Source organism: Anopheles nili, chromosome 2, assembly GCF_943737925.1.
Source record: "Anopheles nili chromosome 2, idAnoNiliSN_F5_01, whole genome shotgun sequence".
Lineage (NCBI taxonomy): Eukaryota > Metazoa > Arthropoda > Insecta > Diptera > Culicidae > Anopheles > Anopheles nili.
Window position 1 is genome coordinate 67602321 of NC_071291.1, and position 20713 is coordinate 67623033.

The following is a 20713-nucleotide window of genomic DNA, read 5'->3' on the forward strand; positions in this document are numbered from 1 at the left end:
TTTTGCTTCGAATATCTACTCATTTATGTTTCACTTACGTTTGTTTAAGAGACCAGTAAAATAAAATCAGTTGCAGGTTTCGCTTCAAAAAATAGCAACTAGATGGAACAAGTATAGAAAACAATTGCACTGGTTTGTGGCTCATTCACCACAAAAGCTCCCATTTACCATCACAACCCTTGTAAGATAAAAGGAATCGGTAGCCCGGACGATGCATCGCCTTCAGCTTGAACTGAAAGCAATACTGTGGCCCCAAATGCGACGACAAAAGGATATGCCTTTCGAACACGTGTAGGTGCCGTTAGTTCCTAGCAACTACGCCCGAGGCGTACTGCTGCTCCATCGGTGTCGAAATCATCCTTGCTACCTGTCATCGGATTCATTGTGTGGCCGCCATGTTGTGTCTCTGTTTTTGTGGGGAATTTTATCCCTCCCCTCTCTCCCCTCTCTCCCCTCTCTATCTCTCCCCGAGCAGGCTTGGTGATGGCAGGGATTTTCTACAGAATGGAACAGGCGCGCGCCATCGTCGCCAGGGGAACGGACACCGTGGTTGGGTATTTTCGTTCGTTGATTGCAGTAAACTTTTAAGCCCCCAAAGGACCCGAAGGAAGATGTGTTCCGACCGGATCCTCGGTCGTGATTGTGGCCGGCTTGGCTACGGATACGTGAAAGTAAGAGAATCGGCAGTCGGACGAAACCGGAAGCTCGAATGAAGGAGAACACCCGCCAGCGAAGAGTTCTGAAGAGGTTTTTTTTTGTCGTATCTCTTCTGGTTTCGTTATTGATCGCACACAATGGAATGTGGTGGTGTGGTTTATTTGGAATGCTTTCGAAACATGCTTTTTCTGCCGCTAGCATCCTATCCTAAAGGATTGTCGAAGCCGGATATCAACTTCCTGAGGCCGTCCGCCAAGAGGTCCTTGTATGAGATCCTACAAAAACACGTAGGTCCTTTGGTAGGTTGCGTCGGTTAAAAAAAAACTAGAATGTAGGTGGGAATTGGACGAGATATGAGAAGAAGGAAAAACTTGCTCCTTTAGTTCGACGTCTCGGTGCAAAAAAATATTCCGAAGCCCTTCGTATAGGTACAGGAGTTTAAAGCGACATACCGTATACACCAAGAATAACTAACTTTCATGAAAAACATAGCATTTCCGTGTATTTTAATGGCTATCTGAAGTGAATTGATTTCCTTCACCAACGGTGTGTGTTTCAGGACTTAGTTTCAGTTTCAAAACAGACACTTCCAGCGCGTTCTAGAGTGACCAGCACTTCATTGTCGCATTGCTAGAAATTATCTGCTTGACATGGCGTTTGCAATTTCCGCCTGAGCGTACCTTCCACTTGCTTGTGTGTTTTATTGTGCCTCATTTTCTTGCCCTTCTTATTCACAAATCTTATCGCCACACCCAAACGCCGTTTCCCTTTCGCTGTCACGCTCGCTGTAAGTTATGACATTTTCGATAGCAACTTTGTGCGCAGGAAATGTGCACCGGCCAGCGGGGCACAGGTGTCCTTAAACGAACACACTTGCCCTCTTGCAGGTTGGACTGCGCCCGTGCGACGTTTTATGTTCGCCATCCATTTCATTAGCGACACGACGCCCTCACAAAGGATGGAATGGACAACGGGAAGGTGCAAATGGCCGCTGACCATCCGCCAAAGCTCACCCATCCTCAGGCCGACTAACTCTGCTGCAGCCGCATTCTGTGTGTGTGTGTGTGTGTGTGTGTGTGTGTGTGCATTCGTAAGGACTTCTTTGTGTGCCGTGTGCCTTCTTTTGTCTCTTGGCAGCGACGCCGGAGGTTCAAAGTGTGGGGTTGGTTTGTGTTACATTATGATGATTACATTTTCACCGGTAGCACGTCCTACTTCGATGTTTCCTTCTGCACACAACTGCAGTGACCACCAACACCGTGCATCGGAGGTGGCTGTGGAAATGATCGCTCGTTCGATGCATTTTCGTGTGCCGCCCATGTGTGTTTGTGTGTGGTTTTATTTATTACGTGGGTATAATGTGGAAATGAGTGTTTATTACTTTCGTTTGGGTTTGCTTTTCCGCTTCGTTCGGTTGGGGCATGCTTTACATTGAAGCAACTTTCAAACAGCACCACCCACAAGACGCGATGTTGCGATATTGTGCTCTTAGTTTGTTTGAGTGTGTTTCGAGTTGGGGAAAACCGTCAAACACTTTTCCTGCTGAACAAACTTCCACCGACGCCACGTTGTCGGGTTTCTATTTTTCCAACCAGTTGGCCTTTGTTTTGCCACATCCATCATTGGGCGAACTTGCGAAACCCGAGTAAGTTCACGCTTGTCGACGCTCATCTTTCGCGTGTTTCCTTCAACGGGCACCGACGTTCCAATGCAATTGCGTTGAAGGCAAGACGCGCGCAAGAAATAGTTTGTTGACGCCTTTCCGCGTGGTTGCTTTCCACTAAGAAGCGTCCGTTTGCATTCTCTCGTCGCTTTTCTTGGTAGGTCTGCCATCTCACGCGGGGTTAAGATTTCCGCATTTTTTTTCGCACTTTTTATTTGACCATTTCTATTTTCACCCCATCCAGTGGAACAATCCAGAAAGCTGAACGGGAGCAACGAATTTGTATTCCCATTCGCACCGCGAACCGCATTTCCCATTTCAAGCTCTCGAACAGCATTCGGGCGATAGTTCTTGGGGAGATTGCTCGTTTTTTTCCTTCCTTCTTTCCAACAATTTATAACCCCGCACGACTTGGTTGTTTTTCGCCGTTTAGCTCGCAAAGTTGAAACCATATTTCCTCCCACCACGTGACCCGGGAGGCTTGGGGTGTTTTCCTTTTTCTTTTTGTAATTTATTACAACTTATCGGTAGTTTTCATCCTGTCCCCCATCTTATAAGCGGAGCTTTTATCGGGCGACTAGGGCGTAAAAGTAGATCAAGACGACAACGGTTTGGTTTCCGTGACCTGAAAAAACAATTCACCCGGAGGGTGTCCTCAAACGAGGAAGGTTACCATTATTCATCCCTACTGGCATGTCTTCACTTTTCGAGCTTCGTTTTGTATGCACGTAATGTGAAAATGAGATCGTAAAATGCAGTCACTCCTACACCAGTTTTGAGGGCTCTTTTTTAACTCGGTGTAACTCCATCACTTTTTCAGAATCAGTTTCTCATTTTATGAGTTCTATGTATACCTGACGGTGTAGGTATACTTCTCTTGTGCAACTAAAAGGCCTCGCGCCGAGTTTGCAACCGCCCGAGGGCAGTATCGCCAAGGTGAAGCGAATTAAAAAGAGAAACAAGAAAACGAGCACTTTGGATAATTTCTGGAAAACTTTTGCCCTCTCGGCGTGCCCACTCCGCTAGCAGTCTCCAGTGGAAACATTTTCAGGGAAAAGGAAATCGAATGAAAGTTTTAATTACAGCTCTATTAGTGGCAAAACCTGGCGCAAAGGTGCGCACCCAGGCCCCGGATGCCGCGACAGTACACCCGGGGAAGAAGCATCTGCCCCACGGAAGCAAATTGCTAACTATTTCACGTAACTATCCACCGGGAGGTTTAATTTGGGACTAAAAAGTTAATCTAATGGCGCAAACAGGAAGCGATACGATACTTAGCGGGCGGGTCTCCCGATGTGCGGGAGACCTAATGGTGTCGGTGTTGGTGCGGGACAACGCATTAAGGCTTTCCCGGTGGCCCTGTGGTTGATTAGTTCGGAGCCAGTTGGCGTGAAAGTTGCCCGCCCGAGTGTAATGACGATTGTGCGAGCGGTTTTTGTTACTGCCGAAATTTCTGTCGTCCTTTCTTTTTTGCTTACGGATATGGCACTGCAAAAGTTTGCGGCTTTCCTGTGATATTACTTTGCCTGGGTGTGTTTGAGTTCCGTTGTGCTTTTTGTGACGTAAACGAAATTTATTTCACGAGTAAGTAATTTGTTCATTGTTCACTAGAACACTTTTTGGGTGAGCGAGTATTGTAGAGAACATTTTGGTTAACTTAACCTCAATGACTTTGCCTTTGGATGTTAATCTACTCTTCAAAAGTCCCAAAGCTTTTTCAAGCATCTTTGTATGGTTTGATCAACACTCAACACTACTCAAGCTTAATGCAGCAATAAACGAACGACAAGCATTAGAAGCATCCCTCTTCAGTTCAACAAGCTTGCAGGGATCACACGAAAAAAAAAAGAAATTGCTTCCTGCATTGCAACTGCATTCGAAGAAATGTCTTTTCACTCAAGACGTACGTGATGGAGCGCGTTCTTCTGAGTCTTACCAGCTTCACCATGCCAGCGATAAATAATAACCCATTCTCTATCGATTACTGCTCGTTATGCGTTTTGTTGCTACTGCGAGCTCTGATGGCTTTTGGAGCGCTGAAGGAGAATAATTAGCACAATGGGCAAGGACACAACAGCACTTAGCAACTGGTGCACGTGCTGCTGAAGGATGAGCTCTGTTTGCTATGCTGTGCTTTAGACTGTGTTGTAAGGATGCTTCATTCGCTCGAGTGAGTAATATTTCTTTCGTATTGTTTGGGTTTTCCTTCGGTGAAAAGATTAATATATCCTTCGCTACCATTATGTTGCATATTCTTCGACATTTTCCAGCCTTTGCAAAGGACTAGAACCACTCAAAAGTTTCCAATCTTGTTGATTAACGAACCAGAGGATGCAAATAAATAGTTTCCCTTTCCTCAATCGCTGTGCAGTCATGTACTGGTGATGTTAATTGTGAAAAGAAATACCATTCATTCGTTCCATTCCGTTTGTTAGTGCAGGTCAACGTCTCCTCCGAGGTTTCCCACTTTAAGCTGCTTTCCTTGCTTCGATGGTTCCTTGAATAGTTGTATCCCTGGAGCCTAGGCTCGTCTGTGGTGCACCCAAATCAATGTCCGCAGCTGCAAAGGCAAGATAGACACGGTTGCTGCAGATTTTCAGGAGCGGAATTCTCATTTTCCCAGCAGCAATTTGAATTGGAAACGAGCGATTCAGTTGCCTTTCTCGGAACGCTCGTTGGTGCGGAAATCGTACAACCATAACCATCACCATAATCAGCATCATCATAATCATGATCATCAACATCATCAGCTTGTTCATCGTGAACAAGAGGAGTGTATCAGAATACTCTAAAAAGGGTTATAAGGGTAAGGGAACATATTTTAACTACGATTTACATATAAGAAGCACACAAACACACCTAAAGAAAACACATATTTCGTTGCGGAAAATTGAACCGCAGGCAAATGAATGGACGAACGAGACGAGACGTTTTGGCACAGAATCCTCATCCATTCGATTACCAAAAACCAGTGAACGGAAACATGTAGGAAAGATTAAGGACGAACCCGAAGCGTCTGGCACGAAGCTGGAAATGGAAAGGATTTGTTTGCCCGAGTGAAAAAGGCACCATATTTTTGATCCCAAATGTGTCTGTGAAACTCGGCCTTTAGCAAAGCACAACGACTGCCTATCCATATCTGCTCGTTTTTATTTCATCTGCTCGTCATCAGATCGGTCTGGGAATGGCGCGTCTCATGGAGAAGGAAAAAAAACAGCTCTACGGGCTTTTTTAATTTCCGCTTCGTTAGTAGTTTCACGGTGTTTGAAAAGTTTCACGCTGGGGCACATCCGTCCGCTTTTCGGTTCCTTTGAGTTTCGATCGTTTCTGCCGTTCCGTGCTTGAAGAGCGATTTTTGGACGCTTGGACGAGAACTACACCACGCCACTAATCGGCTGAGAGAACGGCTTGAAATTTCTTCAAATCGGGGGTTTTCCTCTACTTTGAAATAATATTTCTTTCCATTCGTAATAACTTTAAATTAATATCTACATATCTTCTCTAATGCATTAGCCAAATCCTTATGCTAGCATAGTTAGGGATTAGTTAACACGAGTTCCACTCATGAACAAATGCCTCCTCAAAATCAAAGCGATTTGGTGAAAATCTGCCACCTAAATCAAAGCGGACTCGTAACAGGGATGTTTTCTCCTTACTCGTCACTCCATCGTTAGTTTGATTGGATGGGTATATATTTTCCAAAGTGGTGGGGTGAAAAACGTGCTCTCCCTTTGATATGGCGCTGAACCACTAAATTTTCCACCCAGCGCTGGTTTCGGGTGAACACAATTTAAACACAAGCACGTAATGCTCTGGAAGGGCGTACGAACATACTCACTCCAAAGCACAGCCGGCAACGCGGGAAAGTTTTGCCTCACCCCACGCAGAACCGCCTGGTCGTGGAAAAAGTAAAACTTCAACCCCAAACCGGTCCGGACTGGAGAGGGGCCGAGGTGCAACTCGACGCGGGCTGAATGTAGGTTTAAAAATGTTCCCGAAGTTTTCCACTCAACAACGGGTGGGCCAGCACAACCCACCGGCCAGCCGGGGCATGTGTGTGTGTGTGTAATCGCACACGAGTTGCATGTAGGAAGGGTGCGCCCAAGTTTGCGCGGGCGTGTGTTTGTTTTCTTTTATTTTATTTTCATGAAGTTTTTCTCACCGTCGGCCGGTTTTTGTGCTCACTCACCCCCTGCCAACCAGCAGCCAACCAACCCGCACGACTCACTTTTCTGTGGCGGGGCGCAATTTGACTAAATTGTTTGAGTTGAGTGTACCATTGCTGTTTTCGTACGTCGAATTGTAATTAGGGCGTTTTTTCTCAAAAGCCATTTGCAAATGGAGGAGAGCAAAAGTTGGTGCATTCCGCGGATTGCTTTGCGTATTTTGCTCGCTTTCGGACGAATCCATTTTTGGTTACTTAACAGCATTATGGGCGGGAAAACAATTGCACCACTTGGGGAGTGAAATGATTTTCTCGTGTTTTCGTACTCGGAAAATCGCGCCCTCTCGTTTTGAGAGTGTGAATCTGTTCCCCATCTTTAAGAGCCTGCAAAGATGTGCTTTTCATTACAAAAACTAACCGAGTCAGCCCGGGATAAGGCTATCTGCTGCTGTTGGGAGGAAATGCCTTTCAGATCACAAAAAATTTTCCAAATCTAAATACGGCCAGGCCGTTCTTAAATAAATAACAATAACAAGGATGTGCTTTTCCTCACTCCCCATAAGTCGCCATAGTAACAGGCGACGGTCGAAGCATGCTCGTAAAAACTAATGGCACCATCTGCATAAAGAAATTGAATATTTCCACCCGTTTCCGAAGCGGCGTCTCACGGGCCGTTTGGAGTTTCCGCCAATGGTTTTCCGATCAGCAGGATAAGATGAAACCGGCACGACACACTCGTCGTCGCGCCTTGTTAACTGTGGCCAATTCGCTTGGGCATGGAAAATCCAGACCTTCCACGAAGGAGAAAACGCTGGAAAACTCGTGCACACAGGAAGGCTCCCGAATGGATTGGGGTTTGTGCAAGCATCCACAATCTCTCCAGTGTCGGAGAGGAAGAATGTAACTTCTGCCGCCGGTTAGCCATGCCACGGGAAGCCTCCGTTGTCCCTACGCAGGCGGGTGTTTTATGGGATTCCGGATAAACTCACCAAACCTGCGTTTTCCCGAGCCTACGAGGTAGCTTTCAACCTCGCAGAGGAGTTATGAAATTTTCCATAATGAAAAAAATATGTACAAACAACCTGCTCGGCGTTTGATGAAACCCTTAGGAGGCTGTTGCCAGGCCTGGGGAATTCTCCTGGGCTAGGCTCGTTCGCTCGAACAAGATGCTAGATAGATGATGCATGATAACACCGTTCTGCCATTGCGGCAGGCTGTCAGCTTGTGCCGTGTCTAAATTATGCTCCCATGCATCCGGCGCTGGGTGCAAGTGTTTTCCGTTTCCGGACGAGCCCTCAACCCACCGTGAACCTTCCGGAAGAGTTGACTATCTCGTAACCGGTGGATGGTAGCACCTTTTTGCCGGAGCTGTAAGCAACTCGTGCCCAACCTGCAAAGGCCATTCCACACGGCAACGCGGGAGGACAACTGAGCGATTGCCGCCCCGTAGCCTTCCGGGTGTGCTTCCGGGAAAAGCTCGGCCCAGGTTCGGTGGTTTAATAGAAGAGATAAACGTGTTCGCTCTCCCGCCCGCTTTTGCTCTTTGCACTTGCCGTTTGGTGCGAAGCCCGACCATTGTGTAAGTCTGTGACCCCCGGGCTTCGTAGGTACCGGCTGCACTGTCCCGGTGGCGCTCGGAACAATCGTGATTTTGCAACATGACAATCTTGTTACATTTTAAGTGCACATCCTTGCACCACCCGCAGCGCCTCGGGAATTAGCTCCGCTTGCTTTCGTTCGGTGACCGTAGAGAGATCGATGCGCCATTAAGTCCGGGAGCTGGGATGCGACAATTGCGGGAAAAACGTTCTTCCTCTCGCCTTTGCGTGCTGGAATGTAGTTTATCACGATTTTTATGGCTTGGTATATTTCCCTCGTGAAATGTAGAAATATTATTTTTTATATCACACAACATTGTAACGAAACCTTTTCAAATTCCCACGTCTGTTACTTTTCGTTGGAAAATGGTGCACTGCAATTCGTTTCAAGATGCGAACCAGTTAAAAGCTTATTAAAAATGTTGCCTCACTGTACTGCGTCATACCGCATCATTTTCACATGTATGCCCAGCTTCTCGATAAAACTGATGGAAAGAGTAGCAACAAACAAAAAGAAACTGCAACCGCATTCGTTCGAACACCATGGAAGGCAAAATGTTGAAACCCCTCACACGAAAGAGAAAATGATGACATCTTTTTTAGCCGCTCCTGTTGGAAGGTGGTGAATGAATGGCGCTTACTAAATCGTTCCAGCGCGTGGTACGAAGCGCGGCTGTGGACTCAAACTGATACCACGCAGGAATAGAAACCTGTCTTTGTGTGAAGGGCTGCACTGGCTGCTAGGATAGCAATTTCTAAGCTTGGTGTTGAGAAAAATAAAACACAGAAATCATAAGCTAAAGGGTAAAAGAGAAAGAGATATAGGGCACACTCTTGAAGGTACCGCAACGAGTTGCGTCGTTCATGTCAAGGTTTATACAGCCATGAGCTAACACAAACTGGCTTTGGTTCTGTGGTTGCTGAGTTTTTCATGTAGATGGAGCGTGTACTCCGTGGAAATACCGACGATGATGTTACTTTGCAGCTAATGGAAGGAGCAGGTTTTGCTTTCACCATCGTGAGCTACTGTACGAAATATGTTAAACATTCCGTGCTCAATCAAACCAAATTTCATAACCGTAATGTAGTGCATTAGCATAACGTTTTGTCTAGCGCTAACTATAATACATTCGCATGGTAAATAAGCCCAACTTCATCGTTAAGTTACACTTGAATTTTCTAAATGTCTGCACATTTTTGATGAAATTCATGTTATCAAAAGTACATGGCCCAACGGGAAAAGCTAGCTTTATCTTTTCATTCAAGCATGAATCCTCGATTCACTGCTGTCTTCTTCTACTTCTACACTCGCGGCTTCTTCTGCTATTTTTAAATGTGTGTGCGTATGTGTTTATGTTTATTTTATTTTGGCCCGTTAGTAGTTTACAAACGAAGGTCACGTGAAACACTGGGCGCCTCCATCGAAGATAATACTGAAATACTGATACTTTTCTCAGGAAATTTTTTTATCGCCCTCATTTGTTTGGCAAACGAATACCAAACAAAACATTCATGTTCGTGTGTAGATAACTGGTAACATAACTATTTATGCCCTTATCTTACCTATCAACGATCTAAATCAGATTAAAAATGGCTCTCGCTTTTGTTGATAAAACAATAGTTGTCTTTTTTGTTTGGTCATTAGTCTGTTGATTGAAACATGATTACACCCACGCTTATTTTGAAGAGTCGTTTTATGCCTAGCTTCAAAAGCAACGATGCGAACAGAATTTGAAGGATTGACAAAAGCAACACATGCACAGCAAGATGCATCCCATCGATCAGCGATAAGCACTGATGAAGTAATTGTACTGCTTTCATCGGGCCACCGGTGCAACTATTAATCTTTTTGAAGCGAACAACCGCCCACGTCGACGGTACGTGGACACTCTAGGCACCCTTCTTTGTTCCCGGATGGAGCAGGGTTTCGTTCGACGAATGGGTTTCGTATCATCAGTCTTCATCACTATGACCCTTGCGCAGGGAACTTTTCCTCGCGATCGATTACGTTGCTCTCACCGGGAAAACCCCAAAGGGCCATTCCAGGGATGGGATGCTTGCGATCGATCGAGAGGCCACCATAAAAGTGTTTTATTTCTTCTTCAATCTTTGTGAAACCCACTCGCCAAATGGTGGCATTCTCAATCGTGAATAATGAAACCCTCGTACCAGAAGGTAACGACGCGCGATGATGCTGATGACGCACCATGATGATGATGATGATGGTGATAATGCATAAGAATTGTCCCATTTCCGAGTGCAGCGAGAGTGATTTATTAACGGCGTTTATCGAGGGTTACATCGTTGAATAAATGTTATCTTTCAATTTGCATTGCGACCTGTTTGTAGATATTTGCATTATAATGTGCAACATTTTTCTTAACGAAGGCAGATAAATTTGAGAATATTGATGCATCATCGTCTGTGGTAATGCTATCTGGATCTTGATGCTTTATTTTTCTCAAACAGACTATAACTGTAAGACGTCACGAAGTCAATCACGTCTTTCTTGGAAGTGACACACTTCCTGCTATCGGCTGAACTTCGTGATTGTGTATGTTAGGCGGGTGTATTATTTCTTCTCTCGCATTCTGCTGAAATGATTCGCCTCACTCTTCTCTCGCTTGCTCTTAGCCCATCTCAAGCTCGGTTGATCCGATTTGTGGGAGTATATGTGAGTAATTTATATCGAAGATAGCCTCGCCACTAATTAGTCACTGCCCCCACCATGACATGGCAATGGTGGATCCTTACTGTGGCTTCGATAATCGCTCGGTGTTTCGAGACAACGTAACAAAATAAGCCTCAAGAGTGACTTGGCGACGAAGCAGAATCAACGTTCGGAGAAGGCAGCTTAATACGCCTTCACGCTGATGATGTGTCTCGCTTGGGATCTGTTTTAATTTGTGCATTGTAATAGTTGCTTATAGTGGGGTGATATTGCGAATGTCATTCCGGCTGTGCTGCTGATTAAACTGAACACACACCACACATGCAGCGCAGCTGTGTGAAAAGTGTGTAAAAATTTCGCTGCAAATTGCACCGTAATGCTTCATAAGTTATGCGTTATTTGTGCTGGCCTCTTTTTTTCCTCTTCCTCTTCAAAGCATTCGATTCCGCTAAAAAATTAATTTCATTCAACATTCTCCTGATCCCGCGAGGGGACGCGCTTCATTCGAGTGCAGCAGCATAGAAAATCGCTTCATCGGCGACATCGTTCGATGGAGCAGAAAATTGGGCACAATCCAAGCGTTGAAATGTGTTCATTCTCTCGCTCTCTCTCTCTCTCTCTCTCTCTCTCTCTCTCTCTTTTTCCTATCGACCTCACTTGAAAGCTTGTGCAGCTGGGAATCCCACACGGTCACATGGCCCTTCGGTCGAAACGCGACCCAACGGTGGCCAACGCGCACGCTGGCGAAATATAATATGAAAATCTACTTAATCATAAAATGACGAACGAACGACAAACTTTTTCCCCACCCGTGGGTGCTGTCTGTTTGTTATTTCATGCTTACTTCTTTATTGTGCAGATGTGTGTTTTTTTTCTCGTTGTTTTTTTTTGTTTTCCTGCCGCTCTAACGGCTTTATCTGCACGTTCCCGTAACATCGCCCACCCTTGGAAAAACAGCACGAGCGTGAGTGGAAATGAACCCCTGTTCGGGGGAAGAAATGCTTGAAACAAAATATTGAGCCGAAAAATTATGTACCTCTAATTCTCGTTCGTCGTTCTGCTAAAAATGGAAATGGAACCTCGCACCGTTGTGGGCTGTGTGGAGCTCCTTGTGCTTAGTTTGAACCTGCAAACAATGGAGCGATCTGTGAAGTTATTTTTTTTGTTTTCATTCATCCTCAGCTATTTCCGCTCGGTGCCCATTTTCGTAATGTTTCCATTAAAATTATTGCGAGGTCTCTTACCACACCGGCGTTCGGTTTGGCACTGGAACGTCGTCACCCCCAAAGCGGTGATATTGAACCGTGCTGGTTTTAAAAGCGGCTGTAGGTCTTACAGAAAAACGAGAGAGTAAGAGAGAAGCAAGCATGGCAGGAACCGCTTTTCCGTTCGTTCGTTCGTTCGTTCATTACGCGGCCTGAAATCGACAAACAAATCCGTAGACACACCGGGCGTTTCCTTTCTCGTGCTGCGGCTGTGGTGGCGTGGTTGCGTTCCGTAGCGTGGATAAATCGGCGGATCGTTTGTTTGTGGCTGGCTGGCTGGAAGATAAAACATTGCCAACAGTTGGTTGGAGGCAAAATTTACTGGCAATCGTGGCAACCATTAGTGGGGGTGATGGGTGGTTGCGCCAGGGGTTGGTTGGTGGTGAAAGATTGCAAACTTGGACGTGGCGGATGAAGCAGGAAACGGAACACGGGAGATCGAGAGAGAGAAGAGCGAAGTTCTAAAAATAGCGCTGTAACTTGCCGGCGGAATTGCAATGGAAATCCCGTATACACGGGGAAATTCGTTCGTGCTAACCAGAACGCCCGAAACAGATCCAGCCGGAGTACAGTGCGCGATCGTTTTCGGCAGCACCGCAGGGGTCGAAAAGCGAAATCTTTATCAGTTTGTGTGGGTCTCTAACGGATGCCAACGCCATTTCGCATCGTCGGTGTGGTTGTGGTTGGGAAAATGTGAGGGTTTTAAGCTGAAAATGCTCTTCCACACCCAAGCGTTATCATAATTTTGCGGTATCGCACCGTTGTTCCACGCTGAAACACACCGACGTGCAAGCAATCTAACGCCATGTTCACTTCCAGGAAAACACACTCGTTACTGATGCTTTCCTGAAAAAGAAAATCGTCGTTCTCGCAAGCGCCAGGTGAAACCATCAAGCGACGATTTTCCAAACGAAACGAATGGAATTATCTTCCGCAGAAGGCAACCAAATGAGGCCACTGGTGGCTTTTCCACATATGGCTACAGTTTCCTTAGCATCGTCGAGTAAAAGCTGTTCCTGGGCGTCCTTCTAGCCGCGTTGGATGGTTAGAAAAGATGGTTTATCTTCGAATGAAGTTTTCCATTTCCATGCCCATCGGTCGATGATATTCCGCTCGTTCCAGGGTGCCTGTTTATTGTTCGTATTTGATAAAACATGCTTGTTTGTTGTCGACGTTACGCCATGTTAAGGATAGGATAGTGCCACGTATGTTTACGAACGGTAATCGTATCGTACTTTCCCGTCGATTCGGACAGATTTTATATTAAAAAGAAACGTTCATCTCATGCGCTCTCCGAGTCTGCTGATCCACTGGTTGTTTCAGGTTTGCTTCTCGAGCATCTCGATTGGAAACGCTGTGGGCGGTGCGAAGGATATGCTGTCGAACTTTAGGTATGTTCTAGCGCTTCAAGATGGCAAACTCCCCACATTCGATCCCACTCGTCTACGACCACCGACATTCATCGAATCGCTTTGAGAGAGCGAAAACTGCTGACTCTTGCAGCAGCGGCTCGAAGAGGCGCTGGTAGCCGGTAGATAAATCAAACAACGATCAGCACACGAAATAAAATCTCCATAAACAACGGCGGGAGGCGAAGAAATGGCAACGCCACAGATCGTTACTCTCGGCCAGATTTCGGACAACTTTCTCCATTCACTTTCGCGAATCACTTCACCAGACCGTGGTGGGAGCGATTATTGAAAGACGAGAAGCATCGATGCGTCTTGTTTTGGGAGCTGAGCTGCCATTTCGGATAGTGGCATAACCCCCTCTCCCCCCCCCCCCACCCTCCTTGTCTCTTCCCACCCCCATCGAGTGATGGGAAAATCAATACACCGCGGATAAGCCATCGCTCAAAAGGACGTGTAATTCCAGCTGCTTCAGAATCAGTCAATCCGTTCAGTGGACTTTTTGTGCTTCAATGTGTGTGTGTGTGTGTGTGTGTATGATTTTATTGCGAATTATTTGTACGTTTCGTCCGCTGCGACGTCGCATAAAAATGTACGCAGTATCGAATGACATCGAGCCATGGAAATGAAATTTTGAAACAAATACATTTTTTATCACTATTATCTCATCCCTATCGCCTCCAGCAAGCACAATATTACAGCCCTAAGCCACCGCAAGCTGACACACACTCGCACACACATACCGCTGCAATAAGCGGAAACGAGCCATAAAAAAGACAATGGAAACGGTTGCCGATCACGCGCACCCTCATCCGAGAGCCCTTTTTTATATTTTGCTCTCTTCCAAATGCTACCCTCGGGCACACGGGATTGGGCTCATTTCGATCGTGCCATTTCACTTCCCTCGGGTACAGTACACCGAGCACGGGACGAAAACTCATTGAAAACCGCCCTATTGGATTAGGCGGGGGTTGCCAATCGAAACACGTAATGCAATAGCGTAGTGGGATGCCAGCGGTCGGAGAAAGGCAGCACAAATATCGGAGGGCCAATCGAAGCAGGAAAGAGAGAAAATGTGTGCGGTGCGATCGGAAACCAAATCCCACATTCGTTTTTTTTTTGCGTACGTTCATGCCACCGGAATGTGTCGTTATTTGTTGAAAATTTGTCGAACCAATATTTCCGAAGGACTTTTAGATTGTGCAAGAGTTGTTGGGTTGATTTTTAGACGCCATTGTGCGTCGTATATTGAATGGTAAAAATCGAACACCACTGACGAGTTGGGCCGATTATTAGTATCAATACTTTGGGCCTGAAATGATGAAATTTATCGCGACTGTAAGTTACCTCCTGCAGCAACAGTCGCATTTCTTCGATTCATGGATCATTAATTTCTAAATGGTGGGAAGCAAATGGAACCGTTTCATTTACCGCCATCTGCACGGCACGCCATCCACTCGCTCACGTTCACACCTCATCCCGCCACCCAGTGGTGGCGCTTTTTCGCCATTTTCTTTCTTTCTCTCTCTCTCTCGTTCGATGGCGATCAATTTTTTTTTGGCAAGCCCTGAAGGTCGCCCAATCGAACGCGGGCAGTAAAATGTGCCAGACGTTGTTAAACCGCTTCCGTCCTCGCTGCTGGCGTTGGTGTACTGTGTATCTGTGTATGTGTGCCAGCACACACAAACGAGCAGCAATAATACACCAACGCGAGCAGGGAAAAGTGGAATAGACGAATCCATTTGAATCGGAATGACGTTGCTTGTTGGAAGTTCGGTTGCGTTTGATTAGTTTTCCGCGAGGCATCCGTGGTTTCCGTTTATTCCTTTTGCTCCTGATCGTGCCCCTTTCGGGTGGTGGTGATGTGGCAGAAGGTGTGGGGTTTCCTTGAGGCCGCCGAGAACGACGGTCGAACCCGATTGGCCCCAAATTGCCCCCAGGCAAGGTGCTTGAGCCGGCAGTGATCGGTAATGAAACAATGATTTACAAGCAAATTTTATGAACATCCGACGGCGGTTTCTGGGGGACTGTCGGTAAAATTATACAAGTTTTCCCCCCGCGACGCAACCAACCTTCACTTCCGTTGGTGGAACGGTCATTGCAAAACTCGAATCTTCTACCCGGAAAAAGAACCAGGGAGTTAATTTTGATTTGGAGCGGAACAAACGACTGTAAAAAGGTCGTAATGGTCGTAACAGTTTAAACCAACCAGGCCGCTCTCGGGGTTTTACTGCACAAATTGTAATACTCCTTTTGCGTTGGTAGCGCAAGCAAACCAGGCACCGGATTGCCCGTCCAGGTAGGATGATTTTCGTAACCGGCGCACAAATAAATGCCCTTGCGAAGCTGGCTATACCCCCCCCCCCCCCCCCCCCCCAATGCCAATGCTCGCAACCCGAGCGACCCAAATGGCGTTCGGCGCATTCCATTCCGCGCGTGTGTGGTCGCGATTCGCGGTCGAGTATTTGCGGGACGCAAACAAATAAACAAACAAACAAATCTCGTGCAAACACCTCGACGGCGCTGCCGTGGAACAATTCAGCTGGGTTTAATTGAACGGCGGAGCGATCTTTCGCTGGCCATCGGGGGCAAGGTTGATGCTTCTTTTTTTTTTCTTTCGTTCCACTTCTCCTTTTCCCGGGCTTGCTCCGAATTCTAGCGCCTGGCGGTGGTGTGCCGTGTGTGAATGGACGATCAGCAACGAAAAATGAATGCGCGAGAGCAAATCAGAATTTTTCTCCGTTTTTCCCGACGCTGCTGGTGGTGTTTGGTCCCGTCGAGCGATGCTGGCAATTTGGCACTTTTAGTGTGCTCTTCTTTTCGTTGAGCGAATTTGGATGGGCTGTACGATTGCGGGATGGAAGACAATTGGATTAAAATGGAGTACAAAAGAATTAAAAAGCAAGAGCAAAAATCGAAATGAGAAGCTGTCACTGTTTTAGAGGGAAAAAAAAGAACCACTGAAGACAACCCAGGGGCAAATTTTGAGGTTACGTTTGCTCGCCATTCGTCCAATCGATACCGTAGCGTGTGCTCTCTGGGATCGTAACCGTGCCCGGAATGTGCGCTTTGCGGCTAACGGTCGGTATGCGAACGGCTGTGCTACTGTAAACACAATTAAAAGAACTTAAAAACATTATTTCTTATCTTGCCTCCCACCGGGGAGGTGTGTGGAGTTTGTTTGCGTTCGCCTGCTCTCAACAGCAGTATCTTTCGAAATCGAGTTCTGGTGAGATACAAAAGCATCACTGATTGAAAATGAGTTAGAAAAAAAGAGAAGTTTGTTGGAAAATGTGTTTGGTTACCCATCGAGCGATGGAAGCAACGGTTTACTCTTTGCCGGTAAAATTAAATTCAAAAAATGGAAACTTTGTATCCTAAAATTACGGCTCTGGAAACAGAAGGTTTTCCGTTGGTTGGTGTGTAGAAATAGTACATGCACGTTTAAATGGTATCATTTTTGCATACCTTGTACTACTCGTATTTCATGTAATTTCAACCAAAACAGTACGAAGCACAAAGTGGATCGAGCATTCACCTTAATGCATGTCCTTCAGAACAAGGAAAAGGAAATCGGGTCCAAAAATAAATATTCTCTCTTGAAGGGAATATCCTACCAATGCAGACATATTGCCAATAGAAAAACACGGGAAACCAAACTTCCAATCCAATCGTCGTGGAAATTAAATTATGTGCCGTTCGACATGCTACGTATTTTGTCAGCATTTGATTTAAAGGCCTAAATCAACCAGATGGCTGTACCTTTGAGCACCAACAGTTATTTCGTCACTTGACATAGAGTTGTTCAAATGTCATCTGAAATGAAATTTCATTGTCCGTTTGCAAATGAAAAGCAACCTTTCTTACCATAAAAAGCTGGTATGAAAGGCTCGAGATTAGATACACAACTGGTGTAAAAAATCGGTTTAATTATCGAGCTGAGTAGAATGATGCCATTTGAAATTATTCAGCGTTTAAAATGATAGAAACAAGAATTGTAAAATGAGATGCCCAACTAGGGCACGTGATTAACGACCTAGGCGCTGTGGTGAAATACCGTTGGTCCATCAAAAAGGGATAATAGTACCTCAATTAAATGGTTTCTCCGTTCCAATGGTGAACGCATCTGGCAATGGAAGTCTATTTTGATTAAATATTTATCGCTGCTCCTTCTGTGAACTGGAGCCAATTAGTACGGCTTGTTTGAGACTCTTAAAAGGCGCCTTGCTCTTAGGGGGTACGTGCGATGGGACGAAACTTGTTTCTCGTTAATGTCGATCCAGCTGAAATTGATTTCTCTTTGGCTAATCCGAACAGATTTTAACTTTTAAACGAAATTTTATCATATTCTAAACATCTATGAATTTTATTCAATGATTATGTGAATGTTGCATGCTGCTTATACTTATTAAAACTTCCAAAGTAGGGAAAAATATCAGGGTACAATTTTTTTCATTAAATAGGATTTATTATATGTACAGTCGATACCTGCTTTCCACGACAAATGACAGCTATCAATCGTAGTGCTATCAAACCAAATTAATTTTCCAATCCCTCGCATTCATACTACATTGATTTTTTTAAATTAAAGTCTGCTGGATGAACCAAATTCCATTATCCTTCAACACGATTTCAACGGTATAACTGAGTACGTTTTCATTTAATTTTTTTGTCCACAGATCAAAGCCTATGAAAAAACAGAGTGCCATGACGAGAGGCGGAAGCAGGCGAGAGACATCTATGACAACTACATTATGAAAGAAATGCTATCCCACACACACGTAAGTGCTAAACGTGCCTGATTCTGCTGGCCTGGCATGCCCTATTGCGAAAGCCATCGCACAAATCGGTGGCTTCCGATGGAAAAATCCTGCGTTGCTGAAAGGCAATCGTGTTTCGTTCCGTTCTCGTTATCGCGCGTTTCTTTTGTCGCTTTATTGCAGGAATATTCCAAGGAAGCGGTCGCGCACGTCCAGAAGTATCTGATGAAAAACGAGGTGCCAGTGAACCTGTTCGAGCCGTACATCGAGGAAATTTTCCATCATCTGCGCGGCGAACCGTTCCGAAAGTTCCTCGAGAGCGACAAATACACCCGCTTCTGCCAGTGGAAAAATCTGGAACTCAACATACAGGTAAGCGCCGCTGGCGAGAGTGCAATCATGGGAATGTGGAAATGGAAGCGATTACGCGATGAGCAGTGGCGGCGCAGTACACCTGGAAATAAGCACGAAAGCGTGCCGGGAAATGGAGTGGAAATTTGATAATTCACCTCCCCGTGTGGTCCCTTCCGTGTTCCAGCTAGTTGCGCGCTCCCCCTTAGCCGCTTGCTCTAAATGGAACGAATCGGAGAATGTTTCGCAACGGAAGATGGATTTGGCTATTTTTAGACGGCCTTTCTCGCAACCCATCGCCAGTACAACGGCGGTGATATATTTGGATATGCCGATACCATGGAGAATAAAATGCGATAAAGATGAGGACGTGGACAGGTGGACGTGGTGGACACGAACGGATCCTTTGGGTGGTCACCGGTTGGTACGGATTGGTTTATTTTTAGCAACCACGTTCGGTTGATGTCCTCTGGATGAAGGTTTTTTTTAGGTGCAGGCAGGATCGAATTTGTACTGTTTCCAGGAATTTTGCCTCGGTTTCCGTTATCGATTATCCATCGAGGAATGTGTAGCATGTACGAACAACGCTGTTGTTAAGCACGTAGAACTAGCGTGCATTAGAGACATCTGCTCAACTCTGCGCTATTTGTTATTAGTTTTTGTCGAGTTTATTGCATTACATCTCAACTGGTAGGAGAACTAATCACTTTATACGATGTTATTCACTGTCAGCAAAGGACTATGATGAAATACTCCCACTACTTATTAAAAATAACACCATATTTACTACTTTCAATGGCTCAACTACGTCGCATTCATATCGATCGTTTACCGGAGCCATTTTCTTCCCGTCAAAGGTATGCTAAAGTCACCCGAAGTTAAGTGACAATTTGCAACTAAGACGGCAGAACTCGTCAACCATAGGGTGGCTGTGGGTTCAAAGCAAGACACCGGAACAAACCGGTGGTAGAAGAAGGGTGAAAATAAAATTCCACCACCCGAATCCTATTACAACCGAAGTGTCGCCTGGAGAGTCGAGTCCCCGAACGACGCGGCATAAATTTGGGCTTGGTTAGTGTTTCGCCCCCGGGCAAAGGGTGAACACCCCTGAACCGTCTGCCACCCAAATAAGCATCCTCCATTTCCCACGAGTCAGCAGAATATCGTTTGTCTTTGTGTAGGCGCCGCGAAACGTTGCAACATTTTTTTTGTACAAACCACCAGGCGTCTCCATGGGATCGATGCCCGGTGCTCTGGCCTCGGTGCGTGGACGATTCGACGGCGCAAAACGCCAGACATTGTTTCGTGTTTCGTAGGGTTAGCAAGAAAAAAAAGCACATCCACCGGCCGGTTGCAGATAGTGTTGAAATCTGATTAGAATATTGGTGCCGACAGCAGCCCGCTGGCTAGCCACCGCTGACGCAACTGTTGACTGTCTTGAGATAAGCTTCATCACCACCGGAAGGAATAAAATATTGCCCACTGCCATAATACGCCGCCGTGTCCTTTTGTGGGAACGGATAAATGGGGTTTTCCAGTGACTTTTGCATTCGGATCAGGTTTCCACGAAAATATCACTTTGAACAAACAGAGCCTTCATTTACATTTCATACACGTGTGCGACCTTCCAAAGGGTCCTCCGGTGATAACGTCCGTGTCGCCAGCGCTGCCACACGTCCTCGCTGAGGAATGCATAGAGCAAATGCGAGTAATATTTCTCCTTCTCGGAACAGTGAATTCCACATCGATGACAGTTTGTTTGAAAGCTTCGCAACAACGTCGCTAAAGTCCCCGAAGGCTTTCATCTCGGTGGTACCGGAACCCGAGAAGGATGTGAAAAAATAATGAATGTCCTGAATCACGGCCGGCTTATGCGGGGACGGAAATTATGCTACAAACCACACCCATACTCACACGCCCCATCATACATGCATGCTTGTCATTGGCGCTCGATTCCATAGGAAGCTGGATGGTAAATGAGCCAGCACCCTGTTGATGCTACTTTGTGCTAACATTAGTCAACCGGCCGGAGGGTGTTTGCAAACTTTTGCACAACACGAAAGTGCTCCAACACACACACACACATACACACATGCACACTCTTTCATTTCTCTTCATTCCGAATTGGCCGGAGGTGTAATAGAAAATGGCTCAGCACACATTCCTTTTAGCCA

General features: G+C 45.8%; 1 protein-coding gene across 1 annotated transcript in view; it reads left to right on the forward strand.

Moving 5' to 3' along the window:
* Window positions 1–20713, forward strand: part of LOC128721963 (G protein-coupled receptor kinase 1) — a 75908-nt gene that overhangs the window by 44068 nt on the left and 11127 nt on the right. The window contains exons 4-5 of the mRNA XM_053815774.1: window positions 18108–18209; window positions 18372–18560. Coding sequence (XP_053671749.1) covers window positions 18108–18209; window positions 18372–18560 — 291 coding nt within the window. The remainder of the gene's footprint in view (window positions 1–18107; window positions 18210–18371; window positions 18561–20713) is intronic.